The sequence below is a fragment of the Lepidochelys kempii genome, chromosome 3 (assembly GCF_965140265.1).
Source record: "Lepidochelys kempii isolate rLepKem1 chromosome 3, rLepKem1.hap2, whole genome shotgun sequence".
Lineage (NCBI taxonomy): Eukaryota > Metazoa > Chordata > Testudines > Cheloniidae > Lepidochelys > Lepidochelys kempii.
Window position 1 is genome coordinate 55533024 of NC_133258.1, and position 11473 is coordinate 55544496.

An 11473-nucleotide genomic window follows, 5' to 3' on the forward strand; every position below is an offset into this window, starting at 1 on the left:
TTTAGTTGGTGTGAAGGAGCAGGCTTTTGAGGATACCAAGAGGCTCACCATATGCACAGTGATGATGTCTATGCTAATTGCTATCTTTATTTTATCAGCCACTGGTGTGCCAGGCCCGCCAGGCACTCCAGGTTCCCAGGGGCCTCCAGGGCTGAGCGGAAGGTGCAACCCAGCAGATTGTTACTATCATGTATCTCAGGCTCGACAGCGTGCCAGTGGGAAATAAACAGCCCTCCAGAGACACTTTGGTTCATGTTTATACCTTATTTCTTTTTATGAATCAATTTAATCTTCATAATACTTAGTGCATTTTTGTCCATATGTATATTCTACAATATATAGACATTTTATAGAGCACTTAGATCGAGCCTTTTACTACATTAATTGCTGTGTCAGCGTTTTGAAATGATTTTGTGAGTTCATTCCATGTGTTATATTTTTTACTGTTTCTCTGGTTTAGAGAGGCAACAGGCCCAAATAGTTCTTATGAGCTTTTCTCTTCAAACAAAATTTATTTTCTTACAACTTGATGATCTTAAGACAGTACAGATTTTTCAGTCTTGTTAATGCTGGTTTTATTCATCTTATCACAGACTGTATTACAGTTGTAGAGTTTTTAAATTCACATGTTCACAATGAAGTTTATCTTCTTAGGTAGCGTGCTGGGGAACTCTGTTCATACGAAATGTTACTATTCACTTCAGAAAGTCATGGCATAGGTTTCCACACCCAGCTGACCAATGCTTATGAAGCACACCCAGGACATTCAAGCTTGCTTGAATTGCTTCTGTGGAGCCAAAGGGGGAAATGTTATGATATCCTCTCTACCCTTGTGAACCATATTGCTGGATTCAGATTGTCTGGAAATTTATCCTATCTGGTCAATAAAGGCATTTTCTGTCACTGAATGATAATCCAGTTCAGAACTGGCTCATTCACTTAACTTCAGGTGCATAAATCCAAGATGGCCAGTTGCTGGGGTTTGGCTTTATTTTTAGCTTGGAACTAAATTAGTGATGGCACATCCTTCAACAAATAGTTATAATCATATAATATGTGGTCTCCTACTTGTCTACACTCAAATTGATCTGGTAGGCAGGCATACCAGGATATCGGTACAGGGACAGATTAGAATGCAAGAAAACTAGTTGGCTGGCACTAGATGGCTTGGAAACATGTGAAATTCACTTTGGAAAGGCATCATGGAGCATAACTGGATGCCGTTTAGAAATGCTTTGTGTGACTCTTACCGTGGCAGATGCTATCACTAGAAAGCGAAATAGAATGAAGTGAAATGAATCCTACAGACATTTAAGAAGTGGACCATTTAGCAAATGGTCAACAACAATCAATAAAATGTTCAGTCTTGCAGGGCTAATGAAAAGAGGCTTTTTTCTCCCCAAGATACCCTCTGGATTATATGAAACAGATGAAGCCAGATCATCTGAATATTAGCATCATTCATTCCCTGGGATAGATGTAGGGTTTGACAAGTTTTATAGTTTCATAGAGTTTAAGACCATCAGGGACCTTCAGATCATCTAATCTCACTTGAAACTATCGTGCTCGAAAGTGAAAATGCTATTAGCAGAGCACAGATAGCTGTAATCAAGGACCACAAAGTAAATTGGTGGGGATGGTGGAAAACAAAGCTCTATCGTATCAGCGGTTTGTTAGTAGTTCTCTTGGATTCTGCTCAGCTAAGTGGTTATATACAGTATGAGCTACGGGAGACAATATTTCTTGATCCACAACTATCAGGGGATTGTTGCCAAATCTTGGACTTTCGGACTCCAAAAGAGACATCCAGAAGAATTTTTCTTTTTACTTTTGAATGCAAATTGGGCATTAGAGAAGCTGAAGTGTGGATGCCTTCAGAGAACCTGCAGTGAAAATGAAATTTGGTTTGAATAGGATTCCTATCAAGTATATCTAGATTGAGACAGATTTTTAAAATGGGTTGCTTTGTTCAGATGCACCCATGACTGTATGGTTCAAATTCTCTTCTGGCATAATTCCGTTAAAGTCAGCAAATTTATACCAGCAGAGAAATTGGACGTATATGTTTTCAGTTTGCTTACATGAACTGCTGGTCAGGTATATTGCATGGGTATTTTTTAAAGTTGATTTATTTGTACTTCTCTAGTGATTCCAAATCTTATTTAAAATATTCAAAATATTTTTTTAACTTTAATTTTAAACTTCACTTCCTGTGTTAATACCAAAAAAGGTATTAGAAAATGACATGATTAGAATCTTTATGAACTTGTTCCCTTTCTAGAATGCTATACAGAACAGTGTATATAGATATATTACTTGGTGTTATCTGTATATTTTGGGCATTTTCGTGACTGAACTACAACTCTGAAAGCTAGTAACTTATCTAGCCTGATTTTATAAATGTTAATTTACTTGAATTTTAAAAAGATTATTTTTTCATACACATTTGCAACAGGTGCTCTCTCTCCCCCCATTTTTGACTCATTATTAGAGTTTTTAAAATCTGTATTTGAACATTTTGAAGTTCTCCATCAGTAACTGTGTTGGTAATGATTAATTTATTTCACACTGTCTTTTTGGTTAATGATTTTTCATTTTCATATAGACTCAATTTAATTTCTCGTGAGAAAAAGGGCGCTTTGTAATATCAGATACCTGTATACCATTTCCAAGCTGCTGAGCCACATTCTGTGTTTGGATAGAATGGCGTCATTCTGGATTAACTCTGCTTTTATCCTGAGTTATTTCAGTTTTACACGATTAGAATTGAAAGCAGAATGTGGCCTGAAACATGCTTCTCATTTGGCAGGGTTTTATCTTTAAAATTTTTTTTGCGGTTTCAGATGAATGTTTCCTTGATTTACACCTGTTTTGAGGATTTTGCTTTTCTTCTTCAATTTCATTTATATGTTTAAAAAACGTGTGCTACAGGAAATGTTGCCTAATACAAGAGGATTATCTTTCTGAGAGCTCGAGGTATTTTTCTGAACTAGGATTTTTTTAGCTGGAACTATATTTAGAATTGAAATATGATGAGAATTTTCTTGAAGTGGCTGGTATATTTGGAACTATTTTGATTTGCTTCAGGAAAGTAATAAAGCTGCTGTGGCTTAGTTAATGTCAAACCCTTTCAGAGTTATTCAGAGCCTGTGTTATATACCTCCTTTTGTCCACGTGGTGGTACTCAGGACACTTTTGTTAGTGCAAAGGCTTGAACAGAGACTGAACTCTAAAAATGGAAGGCAGGAAACAGTGCAATGTAGATACATTACATCTTGTGCCATCTTTCCACTTTTATCCTTGAGCCTAATATATTTTTTCTAAAATGTACAGTTTGTTTTTAGACAACAGTGTTTGCAAAAAATACTGCCTTTATTGGATGAATATTTCCAGGTTATATGATATAGGTTTTGTTTGTGTTTTGTATATGCATATAATGCAGGAGACTATATAGTAACAAAACATGTCACTTCTAGACATCAATTTATTTCCAGCATAAGGGTATGCATCTTTAAGGGAGCAGTAAGTCTATTGGAGTATTAAGTAAATCTTAAGAGTAAGGTGCTTTTAAAAATCAAGTAGCATTGCAAACTACTTGTGATCTTTTACATTAATGTTTTTAATACATGGATATTTTGTATAAATAAATTGTACTTGGTAAAATAAGCACATAGGTTTCTGTAGCATAGTATTAGGATGGGTTTCTCTTGTTATCAATGCTCCCTTTGTGTTTTCTGATCATATGTATTATTGACAAATATACATGTTTACCTGATAGGTAAGGCTAAATGTGAAGTAATTTCTTAACTCACTGATAACCATTTCATAAAATATTTTAGTGCTTCTGATTGTCACGATGGTGAGTTATTACTTTTCATGTCAGCCTGTGCCCAGCTTTATGGAATACAGCATCTGTTTCTTTTCTTTGGCCTTTTTATAGTATTTTATGTGTTGTCTGTAGTGTTACATAACAGTTGTATGAAGAAACATGATCGAGATGGTTTATATTATACACACATCTGTTTTTCAAATATACTGCAATGCCATCTAAGGTCTTTGAATTTTATCTATTTACTAAAATGACTGTTGCGATATAAAATTGTTATTGTTCAAATCTTAGAAATCAAAGATTAAAGTTGACATTAATTTTTACTGAATAATTTTCACTTCATATTCTGTATATATCAAGAAGCATAAATTTATCTCTGAAATGTGGCACGCAGGCCAAAACTAAAATAGATCCAGAAGTACATCATATCTAAATCCAGCTCCATCTACCATGTTTGGTATGGCTTATGAAGGCTTACAAATTTAACTATGACTTTGTCTCAAAAATTTGTGGTTCAAGTGGAAAATCCAAGCTTTATAATACCATAAGAGAATGTGTATAACATATGGCATGCTAACAGAAATGTTATGTGTTAATAGACCAAAACAAAACAATATAATCTACAAAGATTTTGAGACTTCTGTCTTAGAAAAGTGATACATTTAATTACATACTGAATTTTTCACTGTAAATATATTTTGTCTCAGTTCACTGTTTGAAGAATTTGATGATGCACTGTATTTTGTTGTTGTATTTACTTTTCAAATAACATTTAGCTGTCATTGAATTCATCACAGTACATGCATACTGACAAATAGAGCCTTGGAAATCTGCAGATATCCATGGACCATGTTTGTGGATCGTGAATCAGATGTGGATACAAATTTTGTATCCACATCAAGGCTCTAGTGATAAACATTATACATACCTCTTGGCCCCATTAATTTTTTTCCTCAGCATTTAAAGTTCAGTTCAGTGCATACATGTTAAGTGGATCACAAGATATCCTTCACTGCCTTGTACCTTGCATGGTCATTTACATCTGTGTCAGATCCTACCAGATGAGAACAGTAATGGTTTATACCCATTTCGTAGATGTGACAATGACAACACAAGGTTCAGAGTCAGGTAGCCTTTCCCTTTCTTGTCTCTTAAAGCACAAAAGAGATCATTAAGGCCAGGTTCAGTGGAAGAACCATCGACCTAGCTACCACCTCTCAGGGAAACTGATTAACTTCAGCTACAGGAGAACCTCTCCCATTGCTGTAGTAAGTGTCTACACGGACGCGCTGCTGCAGCGCAGCTGTATCAGAGTAGCTGTGCTGCGGTAGCAGTTTAAGTGTAGACATAGCCTCAGCCACAAATGAGTAAATTTAAGTTTTGCTCTTCCCTATGGCCAGTATTTTCAAATGTAATTGCCTACAGTTAAATATCTGGGCTGAAATCATGGCTTCTTTGAAGTCAATGGGAGTTTAACTTCAGCGGAGCCAGGATTTCACTCCTAATCTGTGTATGGACACCTCAGTGTGGACTGATTTTTCAGAGGTTCCACGGACTTCCATCGTAGTTACAGGTAGATACTCAGCCCATCTGAAAATCAGATAATCTAGTTACTTGTCTACATATGGGTTAATATAGGTGCCTATTTTTAGATACCTGCATTTGAAAATTTTATATAAATGTCCAACTCTCCCATGAGGAAAAGAGCACAGGGGCTAGATGGAGTTTGAAAGGGCACTTGGCAGCATTTTGACCAGTAATGATTATTTTCTTCTCAAGATAAAGTTAGCTGCCTCAGCAAGCTCACTGCACCTATTGTCTTTAAGGTTTTCAGTCTTTATCGATAATTTCACAGAAATGCAGATTACGGCAAGGTTTTCTTCTTACTATAACTATATTCAAATTAAAGAACTGAAAAATAAAGGATTATGACAAAATTAAAATGGGAGTGGAAAGGGCCTTGTAAAAGAAGAGAACTGATGTACATCTTGTCTCTCTTCCGTCTCTTTGTTGCCTGTGACACTGTAACAGAGAACACAGTGACCTTATTTTAAGCAACAGATTAGAGAAAGGAAGCAAAGTACTCATGGCCAGTTAATAATACCAAATCCAGTGGCATCCATCATCTCCTTGACATATCCAGTCATCAGGTCAAGGTTTCACGCAATTACTCCAGCAATTAAAAACATATTTGTATGAGTGTGATATTTTCTTGTACCATGTAGCATAACTACTAGCTGCTACTAGGAAAAATTCATAATGTCTATCAAACCAAGACACAGAGTCCATTGGTCCAAAAGGACTTAAGCACCTAAACTGCCACTTTAGGTACCTAAATCCCAGAATCAGGGCCTTCCTCCTTTTCCCCTCCCCACACCTATCTTCTTGCAAAAATGGCATAGGCACCTAACCTCAAGAGAGGTTTTGCAGCTGAGAATTCCAAGCAGAGGGAGGTACCTCCCTCCAGCCCAGAGTTAGGCTGAGGGGCAGGGCTTAGAACACACACCTCTTCTTTACATCTCCTATTAGGTAACTTTGGTGAGCAGCCACGTAGCACACTGGTTTTTTTTAATGCCATTCTGAGGCACCTGGCTCTCCCCGTCCATTCTGCACGGAGGCTTTTTGAATCCCAGTGATTTTTTAGCTATAATGAAGCTGAGCATTACCATACTTACATTTTTTGTAGCCCATGGTTTCTCGCTCCGTCTCTTTCTTCCTGACAAAGTAGTCTTGTTTCATCTAGTGCCTTTTTCCTCAGAGGGAGCTCTAGAGTGGTGGCAGAAAGCCAGATTCCACTCTTTTACATCCATGCAACCTCAGATCCAAGAAATGAAATATTTGCAGCACTCAAAATCTCTACTCTATAGTAACCCAACTGTCCAGACCAACAATAAACCATGACTAAAAATAAAGCACCTGTAATCAACTGTTAGAATCATAGAACAATAGGATTAGAAGGGACCGCAGGGTCATCTAGTCTAACCCTCTGCCAAGATGAAGGATTTGTTATATCTAAACCATCCAAGACAGATGGCTATCCAGCCTCCTTTTGTAAGCATCCAGTGAAGAAGCTTCCACAACCTCCCTAGGCAGTCTGTTTCATTGTTCTACTGTTCTTACAGTTGGGAAGTTTTTCCTGAGATTTAATCTAAATCTGCCATGCTGTAGTTTAAACCCATTTCCTCTAGTCCTGCCCTCTGTGGCAAAAGAGAACAACTTTTCTCCCTCTTTTTTATGGCAACCTTTCAAGTATTTGAAGACCGGTATCATACCCTTCAACCCCCATTTAGCTCCTCTTTTCCAAGCTAAACATACCCAGTTCCTTCAGCCTTTGCTCATATGACTTGGATTTCATCCCTTTGATCATCTTTGTCACTCACCTCTGGATCCTTCCCAGTTTCTCCACATTGTTTCAGTACATTGGTGACCAAAACTGGATGCAGTGCTCCAGCTGAGGCCCAACCAACACCAAGTAAAGCGCTATTATCACCTCCTCTGACTTGCATGCTATGTCTCTGTTAATGCGACATAAAATTGCATTTGCTTCTTTTTGCAACAGTGTCGCATTGCTGAGGCTCTGTCTACACTATGACTTATGTCAGTATAACTTTGTTGCTCAGGGGTGTGAGAAAAAATCCCCCTGAGTGACATAAATTACACTGACATAAGCGCTGGTTTGGACAGCGCTATGCTGGCGGGAGCACTTTTCCCATCAACATGGCTATCGCTGCTCGTTGGGGGTGGATTAATTAAGTCAATGGGAGAGCTCTTTCCCGTCGTCTTAGAGCTACTACACTAGACAGCTGAGAATGGTGCAGTTGCATTGATACAGCTGCACTGCTATAAGCTCTCTAGTATAGACATAGCCTGACTTGTATTGGGGTTGTGATTCACCACAACTCTCAGATCGTTCTCCGCAGTGCTGCTGCCAAGCCAGTTATCCCCCATTCTGTATTTGTGCATTTGGTTTTTCTTCCCTAAATGTAGCACCTTACATTTGTCATTTTGTTGGCTATAGCCCAGCTCTCCAATTTATCAAGATTCCTCTGAATTTTTGCTCTATCCTCCAAAGCATTGTCAAACCCCCTCCCCAGCTTTGTGTCATCTGCAAATTTAATCAAAAAGCTATCTATTCCTACATTCAGGTCATTAATAAAGATGTTAAACAACATAAGACCCAGAACCTATCCCTGTGGAACCCCACTTGAGACCTCCCTCCAATCTGACCCCTTTCCATTAATAGTTACTCGTTGTTTAGCCAATATATATATCCACTTAATGGTAGTTCCACCAAGCCCATATTTCTCCAGCTTACTTATCAGAATGTCATGTGGGACTGTGTCGAAAGCCTTGCTGAACTCCAGGTATAATTGCAATTCTTAAATAGCAATGAAAAAAATGCATGTAAATCATTCACACTGAATGTCTTTTAGATAAGTATTTGAAAAGGGAATGACTGGGAGCACCTGTGCCCAACATCAAGTGCCTCCTGCCCTGAGAGTGGAGAACCACTGATGCCTCTTGGTGCAATTGCACATGCTGCAGTTCTTTGGCTGATAGCCTAATAAGTGATCCATCAGACTAGACATATTAATTGAATCCTGATCTGAGTGTGATGAGTTGATTAATCATAAGCAGGTATTACATTTGTATTTAACAGGAAGCAATATTTTGCTGCTGTTTCACATGTTGATAAGGCCTCAGCTGGAGCATTGCGTCCAGTTCTGGGTGCCACATTTCAGGAAAGATGTGGACAAATTGGAGAAAGTCCAGAGAAGGGCAACAAAAATTAGTAAAGGTCTAGAAAACATGACCTATGAGGGAAGATTGAAAAAAACTGAGTTTGCTTAGTCTTAGGAAAGAGAAGACTTACAGGGGACATGATAACAGTTTTCAAGTACGTAAAAGATTGTTACAAGGAGGAGGGAGAAAAATTGTTCTTCTTAACCTCTGAGGATAGGATAAGAAGCAATGGGCTTAAACTTCAGCAAGGGAGGTTTAGGTTGGACATTAGGTAAAACTTCCTGTCAGGGCGGTTAAGCCTGGAATAAATTGCCTAGGGAGGTTGTGGAATCTCCATCATTGGAGGTTTTAAGAGCCAGTTAGACGACACCTGTCAGGAATGGTCTAGTTACTACTTAGTCCTGCCTTGACTGCAGGGGACTGGACTAGATGACCTATTGAGGTCCCTTCCAGTCCTACACTTCTGTGATTCTATGCTTAACCTGGAGTGCAGTAGAGCTAATTGTGCTATTTCTCATTATGCAATCAGATTATAGAAACTAATCATACCCCTGATTAGTGACTCCCATTAGACTTAACTCACTGTTGTGTCAGAGATTTGGAATGAAAATCAAAGGTAGGGGATGCCAGCACTTCTTCAGCTCTTTTCTTGTTAAGTGTCAATGAGCTTCTATTTGTTTTGGGCAATGTCCACATTATAGACTCTGCTTAACAGTACCCATGTCACTTCTTCTTTTCTTTGTTTCCTTGTTCTTTCTTGATATTTCCACTTGGATTTTTATATACATATAGATTACATATGGTTGTCATCCATATATATTGTGACCAGTGAGACCTCAGTCCATGTTGCATATACTTGACTATTCATGGAACTGAGGATTTACTGGTCAGTTTTATTTTGCTTTTTAAACTAGAAATTCATTTTCCAGTTCAGCTCCAAAGTAGAAATTCTGCTGCAAAATCATAAGTTATCCACTTAACTGAAGTTTGCATTGAATTGAACCCAGGATGTCAAATGTGTTTATTGTAATAGTTCTATTTTATTTATTTATTTTATATATGTGGTTAAGTTTTCTACCTTACATCGGTCATTTCTATTGTGGAATTTTTAGCATTTTAAGATGGTAATAATTTTTTTAAAGCAGTTGGATGTTTTTTGTATTTAAAATGTTTCTTTTTCTTCCACTTCTTCCTGATGTTACTATATTACATTTGGAGATATAGTTTTCAGTCTGTTATCAGGTTTTTCTGTCCTTGTAACAGTTTTACACATTTTATTACATTGATATAGTCCAAATAAAAGTTTGTTGGTGAAACTATAACATTGTATTCATCTTCTATTGAATTCACTGTGGTCCCTGTTCTTTGAGGAGCTAAGCAATCACAGGAAATTGAAAGTACTCAGCACCTCTCAGGATTGCACCTTCCTCTTAAACTAGTTGGGGTTTTTCAATAAAAGTGGATTTATCTGTGGAAAACACCAGCCAACTTCTACTTACTAATTAACCATCCTTTGTGGGTGAACAAATTAATTGCCTTACATAAAAGTGCTGAGCTGTATTTCCAAAGAATCAAACTCCCTGGGGCAGATCCTGCATTGTTGACTTCACAGGAGTATTAGAGTAGAGGACATTAGCTGAGAGGCAATGTGGTGTAGTGGACAGAGCACTTGGCTGTGATGCTGGAAACCTGGCTTCTATGCTCGGCTCTATCAGCATCCTGCTGTGACCTTGGGCAATTTCCTTTGTCTATCTTGGCCATTTAGACTGTAAGCATTTGGGGGTGGGTACACTCCTACTATCAGTGTGTATACAGTGTCTCAGCCCGGGTACTGGTTGGGGAATCTAGGCCATACCATAATACTAGTAATAATTATTATTTCTGCGGCACCTTAATTTATTGTTAAGGTTGAGTTGTTTTGCTCTTAAAGCAAGGATTCAACCTTTTAGTTATGTAGTATGACAAATACAGTGTATTCTCTCCAAAGTTACATTTACTGAGTACTGAATGAATTTTACTGAATATTTACAAGTAAATCTCTCAGAATAATTTTTTTAAATGGATCCTTTAAGAAACTCAGCATTCAATGTCAGACCATTTTGTCCCAAAAGCTCACAGTTAGGCCACTATCTGACTACACAAGAGTGGCAGATACATGAAGCTTGAATACATTTTGTGCAATGGGTCATTTTTTAAAAGAAAAATAGGATTAATTGGCTTTTTCCCATTATTTATCATAACTTGAAGTTTCTCCTTCAGCAGAGGCTGAAGAAGTCTCTTTCGGAGCATCTCAAAACGGCTGCTCTCTCCCGTTGTTCTCAATGGCACTAAGGCCGCTGGCTGCCCCTAGCAAAGATGGCTGCTGCAGGAGAATGGAGCGGGATGCAGGAGGCAGGTACTGTTGGGGAAAGGTGTTATGGCAATTTCACAGTTAACTACTCCTCCTCCTTTAAGGTCTTAACATCTTTTAAAATGTATTTCAAAATTTGCCAGGGGACAGCCAGCTGAACCTCCCATTGTTACTTATTTTTACATCCTTACAGATTCCCTATCCTGATCCAGTCTAACTGTTGGAATTTATAGGAATAGGTGGTCCACAGCAGACATGTTCATAAGTGCCACCACACACACGCGCACAGCACAGGCTGCGGACCTGCTTGGGGCCATGAACCAATTTTGTGTACTTTTCTTCTTTTGTCCTTATTGTCTTCCCAAAGGTACATCCTGTAACTGCCTTATTGCTGTTGTAACACAAAGATCTATTGCAACAGCCACCAAAACTAGAGAGTTCCTCTCCTCCTATTGTGATCTGCTTCAACCACTGCAGTGGTAATATTTCCATAGTTAGACAATACATTTCAACTTAAGCATGTGCTTCAGTGCTTTGCTGGATCTGCCACC

The 11473-nt window shown here is 38.2% G+C and overlaps 1 protein-coding gene across 1 annotated transcript in view; it reads left to right on the forward strand.

The window, feature by feature from the left end:
- COL19A1 (collagen type XIX alpha 1 chain) overlaps positions 1-9709 on the forward strand; it is a 337043-nt gene extending 327334 nt beyond the window's left edge. The window contains exon 49 of the mRNA XM_073336362.1: positions 99-9709. Within this exon, the coding sequence (XP_073192463.1) occupies positions 99-226 (128 nt within the window). The 3' untranslated portion in view covers positions 227-9709. The remainder of the gene's footprint in view (positions 1-98) is intronic.
- Positions 9710-11473: the final 1764 nt, after the last annotated feature.